This window comes from Zingiber officinale, chromosome 4A (assembly GCF_018446385.1).
Source record: "Zingiber officinale cultivar Zhangliang chromosome 4A, Zo_v1.1, whole genome shotgun sequence".
NCBI lineage: Eukaryota > Viridiplantae > Streptophyta > Magnoliopsida > Zingiberales > Zingiberaceae > Zingiber > Zingiber officinale.
The window spans coordinates 5,262,954-5,277,362 of NC_055992.1; the positions used below are offsets into that span (position 1 = coordinate 5,262,954).

Sequence of the window (14,409 nt, forward strand, 5' to 3'; positions counted from 1 at the left end):
AAGAATCCATGGATTTTATTCAAGTGAAGAGAACTGCAGATTGTCTCATGTCCATAGAGATTAAATCAAAACTAACAGGAGTTGAAAATCTAAACATGAGCCAAACTTAGAGAAAAATAAACCTAGAAGTCGAAATTTTCCAAGCACTTTTATCAAAATCTCATGATTCTTCATCTGTTGCTGTGAAGATGTAATCTTATCTGTAAAAGACATAATAAATGGCAACTGTGGGAGGTGAACATTCTTCATATGAATAAAGCAAGCATCCAATTAGTTTCATCTAATACACATCTCTTCAGTTGAAACCTTGAAAATAATTTTTTAAAAAATAAAGGAAAGTTATGCCATTTTACATGTATTTACAGATCATAAACAACCAAAACTGAAACTGAAAAAACAAAAAAAAGGTTGCTGTAGTGTGAAGCTCATCAGACCAAGGGGTACTATACTGATATTTACACTGACAGTGACTGGCCATCATATGACAGACTTGGCCTCTCAAACAAAGTATATGTATATACTTCAAACTATCAGCATAGTTGCACTACATCAATTGTTTATTAGCCCCAATCTCACACTGTCGTTCAAGGAATTTGCAAACTTATTCCAAATGCAATATCTTCTTGCCGTCATCTGGGCCATTGGGAAATCTTTTTTGCCAACTGAAATGGAATACTAGTCCATTGGTTCAATGGCATAAAGTCTCTCCATGCTTAACCCAATCCTCAAACTTGTCAGAAGTTCGCTGAATATTAGCTGTTTGGAGGTTGTCATAAGGCTGTGGTATTTTGATTAGGTTGCCTCCCTAAAAACAGAACAAAATAATGTAAGGTACATCAACAGTGACAAAGAAGTTGGATCAGAAATGAGTACCCACTTCTGAAGTTGAATGATCACTGGTATTAAAACGCAAGGTTAACAAAGTATCAAGACTAATGATTAATCATACCATCTAATTTCTCAATGTAGTTAGGAGCTAGATAAGTATGCAAAAGAATCCATGGATTTTATTCAAGTGAAGAGAACTGCAGATTGTCTCATGTCCATAGAGATTAAATCAAAACTAACAAGTCCTTTCAGTATCTCTTAAAAATTCACCACTTTTAATCACTCTAGTGACAGGACTTCCCAAGCTACATAATTGGAAAATTTCTTGCAGTTTGTAGGAACTTTTACCTTTATGACAAACCCATTATTTATGGGAACTGGGGTTTCCTCATTAGCTTTCACATTAATTATCAAGGCCCTGAAAACACAAAAGAAACTTAGATCAAGTACTTGGGATCTCAAAAGCAATTCTATGTTCACTGTTGTTCATATAATTTAACTATAACCAATGCTTTCAAAATTGACTAGCAAAGATTCTAATTGCAACTTGAAGCAAGGATTGTAGTTATATACATAGTTACAATTATTTATTTCCTATATTAAAATAATAGTTGATGTGCTTTCAGGCACATTACTCTTGTAATCCTGGACTATTGCAATGAAAATTCTATGCCTTCAGTTCTCTTATGCGAATCTCCATTGCTTAGATGATTTATTTGTTGTTATTTACACATAGCCACCCTTTCTAACTTCTACCTCATATGACAATTAATCTATAGTACCGCCTCAACTAGCATCCATTTTAAAATTCCACGTTACCAAATAAATTAAACTATCTCCAAATCTTAGTACTGTATCTCTTTCACCAAGTTATTTTGCGGCTTCTTTCCATACTAGACCACCTTGTTGTGGCTTCCTTTTTAATTTTCTTTACACTATTGGATTATTTCATCATGTCCTTTTTCATTGAATGAATGTTTCGGAACTGACAAAGACTTGACTTCTAGTTACATTTACTCTCAGGTTAAAATCAACATTCCTGAGTTGCTAAATTTGCTCCTAACTTCTGTCACGGAATAATAATCTCTCTTTATGATTTTACTAATAAAAAGAACAATATTCTATGAATAAGTTATATATACTTTTTTAGGATTTTCAGTTATGATGAATGGATCACACAAACTAGCTAGCAGGTCTAATACATTGACCTCATGCTTTTGAAGTACTACAAACAAAATTTTTCATGAATTTCTCTAGATTACCTGTGATTTATTTCTTCCTCCCCAGCAGTACTACTTGATAAAAGAGAATCAAGGTTCAGAAAATTTGAATGCCAATCTTTATACGCATAAGTAGTTATGCTATCTTCAAACAGCTGGTCTTCAGACATTGTGGGAGTTTTCCTACAAAGAGAAGCAAAATTAAATTAGCATTGTGAAACAATTGAAAAAAGTAGTTGCATTTCTTCTCATGTGAACTTTTAGCAAGGAAACATAGAATCGTTAGAGATAAATCAAATGTCTAACAACCATTATCTATATTCACGAGATCAACCGAAAGTGAGTTTAGTGCATGAAATGGATACTTTAAGGATACTTATATAAATCACGTTTGAACAGAACTGACATTAACAAAAGGTCACAGGGAGAAATTACATCAACAGAAATTTGAAACCTTTTCAAAAAATAACAAAATCAAACCATTTAATGACTAAAATCATAAAGACAATTAATTAATTGAATATGTCAAAATTGAACGGCCAACCTCAACTCTGCAACATTAGTGTCGCATTTTGAAATTTCTGACGTTAAATTTGAATCGGACATGCGCTTCGCAAACTGTGTATGTAATGTTCCAGATGGCGCCGAGTATGAGAGATCTTTGTGAATAAAACTAGATCTTGATAGAGGGTCATAACTTTCATGGAGTATATTCCCATCTGATATAGATCTTTTGATAAATGACCTGCAAAAAATGTAAACTATGATAAAATATAACTGCAGAATATAGCAGACTAGTATAAAATTCTTAAATTCACTCTCATAAACAACTCACATTAGAAATCATCTACATGCAGGAACATTGTGGGGACTTGGGGGAGACAATTGAAGAGAACTAGTGCACAAATTTTCTTAGATAGATTGCCTCAAATACGCAACATAAAGAAAAAAATTCTCTATGAAAAACAGGAATTAAAGCATTCGTTTTCCTTAGAAAAAAAAACATTTTCATTTAACAATCAAGAAAAGAATATGCCAAGTAATTTTTCTTTACCAAAAAATGATAAAAAAAAAAAAGTGACAATTATTCTAACCATTATTTTCACAGTAATGACATAATATGTGGACGAAAGGAATATCAAGCAGACAGGGTAATACCTTGAATTTTCATCAGTAAAGGCACGACCCATCTTCCCAACACAATGCTGAAAGGAATTAAAATCCCAAATGGCTGGTTTGTCCAGTTGAGGTTGGAAGTGTCCCAGAAATCTGTTAAAGAGTGTAAAGTATCAGTCTCGAAGAAGAAGCTTTGCACGGTTTGAACGTCCATAAAACTGTAACTTCTTTCATAAAATATGCAAAGCATTGGGAAATGCATGGAAATCTTTACACATACAGGTCTATTGCAGCTTGCTTTTCAACATCCATATATGCATTACTGTAATATCTTTGGAGTGTTCTAAAGAACTCTTGGGACTGGGTTGCTGCTTTCCATTGACCTCTTCTTTCAGAGAAAATCTATCAAGTGTTAAACATGAAAACATTTTTATCCCGAAACAAGTAATCTTTGGATCTATGTTGTTAAGAAAGAAAATAATGTCCATATGTTCTGTTAAATCTATAATAAAACTAATGAATTTCAATCATCCATATAAATAGAACATATGCAATGTAAGCAATGTCCTCCCATCAATCCTTTTACCCAATCGCAGGAATGGAAACATTATATTTGTTTCCAGGTCCGAACCATTGTATTTAAAAGTGGCAATCAAAATAAATAACCGTTCATGATAAATTATTGTAATTAAAGTTGATAGGAAACAATAAAAAGAACCTGGCATAGCATGCATACAAACATGTGATGCTTGACAATCTTAATCTAAATTATATTCCAGGAAGTGATACCTTATTGTGAGCAGCAGAACCGCCATATTGCAGAGAAAGTGTGTCCCCCATTGTCTCATAATAAGTCATCAAATCATCAGCCAAGGCGGCATCAAGATGAATGCTTGGAAGATGGGCTAAATTTAAAGCATGAAGTTGGTGCCCTAGTGCAGCTAAACCATAGGCATATTGAGCAACATTTGTACGATCTAAACAATCAATGCAGTTTGTTCTCAGGACACCTTGCTGACACCTGAGTGATTTTACCAAGCAATGTCCAACACTGTGATCCTCAATCTTTGCTATCTCATATCCTGATGTATCAGAATTATCTTCTCGGGATCCATCTTCTATCATATCAACTTCATCTGTGTCAGTGGTGTTACTGCTATTACTAGTAGAATGATTATTACATGAATGATCATTACCATCATCCATCCTGAAAGTTAAAACATAATTAGGAAACAGTCAATAATGAAAGATATAAAGTAGTACAGTGAATGAAATGCTACTTGTTACTGAAAATAAGACATAACAGTCCAATAAGTAGACGGATAGACAATTATGAACTTTGAGTCAGTTCATATGAATCCTTGGATATTATACATCATAACCTGTATAAAAAAACTTGCATGCAATCCAGAGGCAACAAAATGATGATCCGAGAAAGTTTTCAGGCAGCGGTTTGTATAAGCTACGTTATAACTATAAAAACACTTACATAAATCTTGATCCCAATCACATTGTGTGAATTTAGTTTAATAGAACTAACATCAATATCAATTATAGATTATATGATGAGGTATGAATGCTGGGATAAAACAACACATAAATTTTATACAAACATAAAATGGATGTATAACATACAAAGAAACAAAAATAAGGAGCAAATTTGAAGCTACTAGTTTGGTTCCTTTGAAGTTGAACCAGTTTAGGTTCCAAAGGAAAGCCCTAATTTGATTCATTTAGAGAACTTACTAGTTTTTGTCATTGCAAAATACTAAACTAAGTTTTTGATGTGCTAGCAAGCAAGTTGCAAATGTCAATTTCAATAGTTGTCTTGCAAGTGAGAAACACTTTGGACATTTATATGCCAATATAATATACTCTACATTGTTATATTATGTGATTCATTTTATTCTCTAAGGCATAGAGTGACCAAACAGAACTTCTAGTTAATGTAGTCATATATTCTATTACTCTTGCACTGAGTTCAATGGAGGAAAAAGATTCAGAGCCAACACCAAATAGTTAGGACTAGCATGACCATTTGATCTTTAAGTTGTATTAATGATAGATCTTATTTAATCAAACCACTGCATAGACATACCATTATCTTTGTATAATGTTGAGAAAATTGGATAAATAAGTATAATATCACAAATCCTTATTATTGCATAAACAAATATACAAACTGTATTCAGAACCATAGCATCAATCTGGAAAGAAAAAACTTCAGCAAGTCACAAAAAAAAAACTGATACCTCGTTTATTTAATTAAATTTGAAAAAAAAATACAAAACACAAGAATACACACCAAAATATACTTACACAAAGTTGGGCCACCTTACATCACCTTCATTCCTCAAACTTGGTATCATTTCACAATAAAAGAATCCTGTCAACTTTAAGGTCCCTACTGCTACTTTTCCCAATAATGTAAGCACATTTTTAGCTTTGCTGTAACAGAAAAACGAATTAAATTAAAATTGTGTGAGGCAATAATTAAAACTTTTCTAGCAGTAGAAAAGAAACAAATATCCTTGATTCAAAGAGAGTCTAGTACCTTCGAGAATGCTTATGAAGATCCCAATGCAAGTATTTTAAACTACGTTCTTCTGGAATATTTTTGTTGATAAACTCAATTGCATCAGCAAATTCTGAACGTAAAATAGATTCCCGAGGTTTCTTCTCCACTGACTATTAAAATAATAAAAACTATGAGGGTGGCAAAATCTCATTGGTTATTAATCCAATCAAATAAAGGGTAAATAATGATATAAAATGGATTATGAAATGCTTTATGCAAAAAAAAAAAAAAGGAAAAGCCTTAGAAGGTATACCTTTATCAAGTTCAATATGATAATAGGATTTCCATATCTTTTGCTGAGATTCTCAAAATGAAGCCGAGTAGCGTGATAATCCCTTTCTTTTTTTACTGTTGCAGGCAAAAAAGTAGATATTTACTTTTTAAACAAATGTAAAATATTTGTCAAGCTGACAGGCTTTCCCTCCAGTTTCCTAGAGAGAGAGTGTGTGTTGGCAACATTTAAAACTTACATATTATATCGGGCTTCAGATTAAGTTTTGAGGTTTCTTGAGACCAAAAAAGAGGTATTGAACCCCTATTCTGAACTACAGAAGTAACACACTTTGGCATTTCTCCAGGAATGTCTTTAAAGATAATTTGTTCTGTCTCAACGTCATTTGCAACATGCCCATCGAAATTCAAACCTCTCTTAAGGTATCTAATCCAAAGAACAATGTTGTTTTCAGAATTAACAAGAAGGCAAGAAGAAAGTACAAGATGGAAAGTATCAAGGACAGTCAGTAGACTAAAATGAATATATACATGACAAAAGAAAGACAGCAAGAGCATAACAACCTAGTCCCAGCATAGTGTCGTGAGCGCCTAGCAATGAGAGTCAACCAAACATCTTCTCCAGAAATTGCGAGTTTCACCTGAATTAACAAGGATAAAGCTATTATTTATCTTTTTTCTCTGAGGAATTTCATAAAAGTGATGATATCCAAAGTAGAATAATACGATACGGAACATCATAATGATGAACTACAATATGATTGCACTCAGTAAATCAGCATTTATGATCATTAAATTTCGTCATGGTATGTTAATAACCAAAAATTCTTGCATATTTGAATGGAAAAACAACAGATTATTAAAAAGATATTGGTACCTTGTAGAGCATGAGCATTAGTAACATGAAACCTCTAAAAAAGATAGTGGCGTGCATGAGCATTTTCGTAATCCTATCAGTCTTATAATTTATATCCAATAAAAACATGTTAATGAAACTAAGGGTCATATATTGGTCCCTTGTACCAATGTGTGAATAGCTTTTTCAAAACTCAACATTGATGTGTTATGTCTCCTTGACCATTTACTCGCACAATAGGATCAATATTTACCAATCTGCACATTGGTTAAGTGCTCCTGCTTTAATTTGCTTTTATTATATTCCTACTTTGAGAGATACATTTAAGATGGTATAAGCACGTTCTTATGCATCTAATAAATGTCTCAGTTAAGCGATATGAGACCAGGACAAATAAACACATTAATAGAGAATTAGGTAAACTAAAAAAGACTTGATTAAATTTATTTAAATATAGATGATGATATAGTAAGAGATAGAGCCCAATGACATTGGAGGATCCATATAGTTGACCCCACATAGTGGGATAAAGATTTAGTTGTTGTTATTGTTATTCTATTCCTTTTCCTCTTGTCATTACAAGGTTCTCTATCTAAAAGTTCGAGCAAATTTTACGACTAAATTTTATCAGTTATTGAAATGCAAGTTACGATAAAAAACCAGAACTAAATTAAGATTTTTGAATATGAAATATAGGTTATGAAGACACGTGCAGTAAACTAAAAGACTGGGTTTCAAGGTGTTTCTTTGAATATCCATTTCCACCTCATTGTAATGCTGCTTTTGTATAAGCACTTTCTTAGTTTATATGAGTTACCTAAGGAACCTGTGGATTATATATCCTGTACAAAATGAATCAGGAATTTAGCAAACACCACTGAATGAAATATTGATCATCTAGGACATGCATGCCAAATTCTATATTATTCATAGGATGGTAAATTTTGGTGAACTGATTGTAGTTGGCATGATTTTATATTATCTAGCCTTATTTTTTGGGTAAATAACCTCTATGAAAATTCTCACTATTCTAATGTATTGAATGGGTTGTCAGATGCAGACAAACTCAAACAGTCTCCAAATTCCCTTGAAATCTAAGCCAGAACCTTCATGAATTTTGCATCCTCGATTCTTCCAAACTATCCAAACTTATGCCTATTGTAGTTTCCTAACTGGTAATCAGTCATTACCAAGACAGTGTAATATTAGTTATCAATTATGTTAACATATAATGATCAAGGACAAGGAAAAAATTAAACTACACACACAATTTATGGAATTTAGCAATCAGTTACAATAAATAAAGGATTTTAGTACAGGCTCCATCATGATTTATTAGCCCAGCCAATCAAAATGACCAAATTAGGTGATTCATATCATTCCTGTCCATTGGTAATATTCAAAAATAATTGTGAAAAAGAAATCATCAAAAGGTTGAACAATTAAATATTCTAAAATATTCATACCTGCTTAAAAAAACCATACACCAAATCAACTGTCCATAGAGTACTTTTGACACGATTATGAATCTCACGAGTCAAAAACTCATTCCAAATAAACATAGTTTCATATATCATTTGCCCTGTATGACTCTCGCATATATTCTTCTGTAAGCTTTGCATGATATGGTACGAATAGCTAAAAAAGAAATCTTTCGTAAGATCTACTGTACGAAAGAGCTTCCTGTACCTGTGAAAATATTCAGACCAAATATGTTTTCAGCCAGGTTAAAGCTGCCAAGGTCAAAATACAACGTGACAGACTAAAAAGTCATACTAAAAGATATATATTAAAATGTACATGGTCATCAGATAGAAAATCAAGAATGCATGGACATTTCTGGAACATGAAGTTGGTTATCTAATCTCAAATCCGAAAAAAAAGACTTGAAATAGATGAGAATTTGTAACCAGATTAAACAACAATGAACAGAAAGTAATTGATGAGTTCCTCTAATCACAAAAAGAGGCCTTTATTGTTCTTTTTTAAAAAAAAAACACACACATACATTCTTTCACGAAGATGATTCCAGATAAAATGAAACTCATTTAGTAATACTGTTGAGGTTGAGATAGTTGGTGTTGTTGAGCTTCCCCCAAAGTGCATATACTTTCAATAAAAAAACAAACTGAAGTGCCAAAAGAATCTAATACAGTGAAGCTTAACATGCAATTTCCATTCACATATACATAACCAATGAGCTTTTCAGGCAATAAAGAACATGTCTCGAGCCTAAACAATATATGCATTAAACATTTGATATTGATGTAGTGTAGAAAGTCAAAAACCTGTACTCGTCCCTGGAAACTGTCATATTAGACTGGACAGTAGAATTTGGAAGTGTGATAATTTCACTCTTTGCAACAGCATAAATTGTGTGGCCAAAAATAGCTCCAATCTCCCTTCTCTCAGTGATAAGCAGCATATAGTAAGGCCCCAAAAATTTAACAAATCCTGATACAAAAAAAAAATCTTTTATGCTTAGTGTAAATAATCAATTATGACATACGAGAAGAAGCAACTGAGAACGCACTAACCAACAATGCCATAACAATTTGTTACAAACTTTAGTCCACCGGTGGACTTGTTTCCCTCATGTATCCGATTCAGCAGTTCTTTACATTCATCTTCTGAGTATGTGGTAGAGTCCTCATCTATATTAAGTTCTGAGGGTTCTGACCTATCAATTTTTAACACTCGCGAGAAGTTCTTGGCCTTGCTCCTTCCAATCATGTAAAATTTCTGCAGGATCAAGCAACGCCAAATCACATAAAAGTTATGTTATGCAGATCTTAAGGAGAATGAATAAGAAAATACTAAATAGTATACAATATGCATATATATCAAGGAGATCGCTATACCTCACCGGAGTGTTCTTGGAAAAGAAAAGGAAAAGACTATTAAAATAGAATACAACAGATTCAGTAGTCTTAATCCTGATAACTTGGAAAACATGCTAAATAATCAAGTATTAATTACTATGAATAGCAATCACGATTGCATTGCTTGAAGGAATATGCGTAGAAAGTTAATAGTTGTTTTTTGCAACACGGAAACTAAAAGTTGACCATGAGATTGGGATTTGTTTTTATGACGAAGTGGAAATTCCTTTATTACACAGAGATGGAAGGTAAATTCCCCACGGTTTACCTGCAGATCAAAGGATCCCAAAACAAAGAAGTGATTGAACGCCATCAAATCAAGTAGAAAGGTTGCAGAGAAAATAACTAAGAACACAAAAGCTTACGTCTTTAGACACCCAAGCTATGAGAAGGAATGGAACAAAGAAGTAACTTCGAGCTAACATTCTAGTGAGATATAGAAGAAGAAGGCAAAAAAAAAACAAGACAAATTTCCAGCCAGCGATTTTTCCTTACTGATTGAGTCTCGTAGAGCTCAAAACTTTGAAGGTATCCACCGGCGTCAGCTGACTCGTCGTGGATCCGCCCCTCCTCCACACCCTCCGTTGCCATCCTGTCCGGATCCCGAGCCCCTAGCTCGGGCCGCATCAGTTGGGCATCAAAATCTGCCAATACTAGGCAGTCCGCCGACGCATCTCCAGGTTCCCCCGCGGCTGCTTCAAATATAGCATCGTTTCTCCCTTTCTTCTCCGGCCTCCTCGTCCACACCAGCTCAAGCCTCCCCGAATCTCCTATTTTCCATCCGGGTGCCGGAGCAGCAGCAAACGAAGAGAAAACGTGCAACTAAACAACGAGAAGCTGCAATCTTTCCCAAGGAGATCGATTTCCGAGGCCCAACAAACCAAATCGCGACAAAATCAACGGGTATCTGGGTTTCGATTATTGCAAATACGAGAACAACAGACGGAACAAACGATAATTTGCAAGAAACCCAAACCAAACAAACGGAAAACAAACAGAAGAAAGAAGAAGAAGAAGAACAAAAACGCGAAAGGAAGAACAGCAATCGCAAAACGAGGTCGCCTATTTCTTCTCCCCCTATTTTATATGTTCCACGGAAGATTTTTAACCAAAAATGGAACTCCCTGTTCCTATTTGTTACTGTGGTTGTTTTATAACGTCGAGGGAACGAGTCAAGCACGCCTCCGCCCTGACTCGGTTGGCTCACCCAACTCGTGCACGATGACATCATCCATTCTCCCCTTTTTATCAGAGTTCTTGAAATTTCTTTTTTAATTTTTAATCGCTGTCAAATTACCTCATAAAACAAAATAAATAATTTTAATTCTTGCTTTATATATTTATACAATTAAAATAAAATTAGAGCCCTGAAAACCAGGGTTTGGTTCGTAAGTAGGTCGGCTAATAATTTCCCAGCACTGGAAAATTGAAATAAAATAATATTTTAGAATTATTAATTGCGGGAGCGAGTCGAACCCGCTAACCCCCCGCCGAGTCGACTCGGGCGGATTCCGAGTTGACCACGTGAGCCGTCCGCCTCAATCATTGGATTTGAACGAGTCGCGCAAGCCACCGCATTTGGCCAATATTATTATTATTGGTGTTTAGGTGTAAAAAGGGCAATTAATTAAACGCAGTGTGATTAGTGTGATAATCACTTGCCTTATCACGCACAATCCCATGATGGAAGCGATTTAATCACAGCTAAACTTTAGGTGTCGAGTTACCAATTGAAGCACCTTCCTTTGATTCGACTGAAGAATCGGATGATGCCAAGTCAGAATTGGGTGGACATTTTTCTCGGGTGTTAATTATTAAATGGGTCGACACGTTAATCACCACTGACCAGTCTATTTAGTAATATTAATAATAATTATTTTTATTAATTATGATATTTTCTTGGCCGGCTTTTAATTTCTTCATTTGGAGGAAACAGAGATATGGACATGGATGGTTCGCGTGGAGCACGCCCCTTGAATAATTTTGGGTCAAATTTTTTTAATTAATGATAATAAAAATAAAAATAAAGAAAATGAAAGCGGCTAGCTCCACCTTCCAGATGAAAGCATGCTTGGAGTCAACTTTTATTTTTCTTTGTTTTTTATTAAAGAAAAATACCACCTGTTCGCTGGTGTTGAAGAAAACTAAATAAAAAATTATATTTTAAAAATAAAATTAGATTTGCTTGGGACGAAATCTTATTTTGATAATAAAAAATAAAAAATATTTTTTTATCTCGATTAATCTGACCGATCCAGTCTGATAAAAAATTTTCATCAATTATCAAGATAAATTGAGAAGTACATATGATGATTAATCCAGAAGTCTAACATCCTTTAGTTACGCTCCTCCTTTCTATTTGAAGAAAAAAATTCTTGTAAATACGTTAAAATTGGAGATGTGGAGTACCTGAGTGACAACATGAATACATTATCGCGACATCATAGCCCCTGGGAAGTTCTCATGTTACACCTATTTTTTTTAGTTCCAGGGGTTATAGTGTCACGGTAAGACATTCAGATTGTCACCCAGGTTCTCGTGGTTTGATTTCTAACTATGAAGTATTTGTATGAATTTTTTCTTTAAATGGGAGGCGCCAACTAAAGGATGCTGAACTTATGAGCTGATTATCTCGTGCACTTCCCGATTTATCCTGATGGCTGGTAGAAAACTTTCATCAGACTGGACTGGTCATCCAGAGATAATCAATGAGACTAATTAAGATTATTATTTTTACACCTAGAAGACTGATCAGAAAGATGAAATTAGGAAAATATGATAGAGGAGAATTAAATCAAGATGGTAAAAGATGAATACGTTCGCCTCCAGTGTCCTGTCAATCTCACAGGATCAAGACGGAGGAGGTACACTACGAATGACTATTAATTTTTAAAATAATGACTAACATATAAAGAGGAGGATCAATTCAAAGAACAGTGGAAGGGAGATGCAGATACTGATAGCCCATGGAAGAGGATGGGAACTTCAGCTAGTTGCTGTGTCAACAAGCTTCAGGCGATTGCCTGGTAAGGAGGTAACTGAGAGGGAGAGGTAGCATGTGAAACGCATAGCTTGTTAATCGTGGATGAATGAATGAATGAATACGACGGAAAGTGCCATAACTTTCGGTCACTGCAAGCAACTGGCTCCTTACCTGAATCCTGCTGTGGTTGCCTGCCGGACATGTGAAATGTTACTGGAGAAGGATCGGATCATATCAGTTTATATACTAAAATGAGAATTCAACTTGATATATATATCGGTTCCCGATGTTGATTACATTGTCCTTTCTTGCTAAGTACAAGCGGTGGAGGACTGCTAGCTAGCTGCATCGGATGAGAGCAGAAGGAAGGTAGGGGACGGTACGGTACGGACATAACAGATGGTGGCGTTCCTCTCCGTCTCCATCGTCCATCCTCATTACCTGCTCTGCTCTACTACTGTATTTATTTGGACTTCAGCCTGCGCCTCGTGCTTCGTTTCTTGGCAGCTCACCGTGGACGCGGTGATTTATTTTTTTTAAAAAATTATTAGAGAAATAATAAAGAGGAAGAGGGATTGAATTATTTTTTTTATATAAATTGAATTGATTAAATTTTATCATCAGTATTGATTAATTCGGTTGGTTGATATTATCAATCGGTCCATATTTAACAGTTGGATCATCGATTAATGTTTTGTAGTCGTTGTCCAATTTAGGTATATCAGTATGAAATTTTGATTTGATCGATTTAATAAATTTGTGGGTTTTAAAATTGAAATTTAATAAATCCAAAAACATGATTTTATTTTAAAAAAATAAATAAATTTCTGAATTAATCAAATCCAATGTTAAAATTCTATTGATTTAGGAGTTTAATTCGGTTTAACTGTTTTTTTTTCCTCATCTCAACTTTTCCCCCTCTTTCTACTACTGGTCGGTGAAGGTGAACACCACCAAGCCACAATTTGATAAGCCCTCACTTGCTGGCTGTGTTGGTGCAATCAGATTTTTGATATTTGTTTAATTCATAGTCAAGGTTACTTTAATGAAGTGAGAAATTTAGTCAGGTGAATATTGATGGGATGATTAATAAAAGAATAGTCTAACCAAGTCAAAAATTGATAGGATGACTATTAATTAACAAAGAGTAAATTTAAATAGTAGGGTGGTTAAATTTTTGGTAAAAAGAAAATCGAAATGAACATTAAATAGTGAGGAGTAGACTCCACCTCGGGTCGAGTCTGGCCTGAACCCGGTTCGCCAAGTTAAATCGGAACCGGTTCCTTAAATGCAAACTCGGCATATCACCGATTAACCGTTGATTCGATCCACCGGTTCCACAAGAATTTTTTTTTGCCCGGTTCCTAGTTGTTGGAGTTGCCGGTTAATCAACGGTTCCTAGTCATTGGGGGAGGGGAGTTTTTTTTATAGTTTTTTCAACCGTTAGAATCATTTGACCGTTTTTTATCAATGACTATGATTTAGTGTCAGTTATTATCCAAACTCTATAAATAGAGAGCTCATTTTATCATTTTCACACACATCTTCTCTACTTTTAATCTCAATTTCATATTTTCTATACGCTTTCGTTTTTAATTTTCAATTACAATGAAAGGAGGTCGTGGAGGTACATTATCTAGAGCTCGAAAGGGAAAGGAAATAATAAATCCGCGGGAGGATCCTAACATTCAATCCACCGATGATGAGATCAAGCA

The 14,409-nt window shown here is 34.4% G+C and overlaps 1 protein-coding gene across 1 annotated transcript; it reads right to left on the minus strand.

The window, feature by feature from the left end:
* Positions 1–299: 299 nt before the first annotated feature.
* LOC121969360 (phosphoinositide phosphatase SAC3-like) lies at positions 300–10,833 on the minus strand. Its single transcript, XM_042519422.1, has 16 exons — positions 10,207–10,833; positions 9,367–9,571; positions 9,118–9,283; positions 8,296–8,518; positions 6,538–6,614; positions 6,213–6,400; positions 5,996–6,090; positions 5,719–5,852; positions 5,484–5,612; positions 3,954–4,371; positions 3,445–3,566; positions 3,207–3,317; positions 2,593–2,793; positions 2,091–2,231; positions 1,177–1,246; positions 300–805 (listed from the first exon to the last, which is right to left on the minus strand). Exons 1-16 carry the CDS (start codon positions 10,336–10,338, stop codon positions 689–691), a joined length of 2,529 nt encoding a protein of 842 aa, XP_042375356.1. The 5' UTR covers positions 10,339–10,833; the 3' UTR covers positions 300–688.
* Positions 10,834–14,409: the final 3,576 nt, after the last annotated feature.

What these genes read in the sequence shown, in the direction of transcription:
- LOC121969360 (XM_042519422.1), bottom strand. Translation starts at nt 10,338, where the DNA reads ATGCGGCCCGAGCTAGGGGCTCGGGATCCGGACAGGATGGCAACGGAG. An exon ending in TCTGAAGCCCGATATAATAT is followed by an intron (nt 6,091 to 6,212) that starts GTAAGTTTTAAA and finishes TGCCTGCAACAG; the next exon opens with TAAAAAAAGAAAGGGATTAT. An exon ending in ATAATGGGTTTGTCATAAAG is followed by an intron (nt 806 to 1,176) that starts GTAAAAGTTCCT and finishes TTCTGTTTTTAG; the next exon opens with GGAGGCAACCTAATCAAAAT.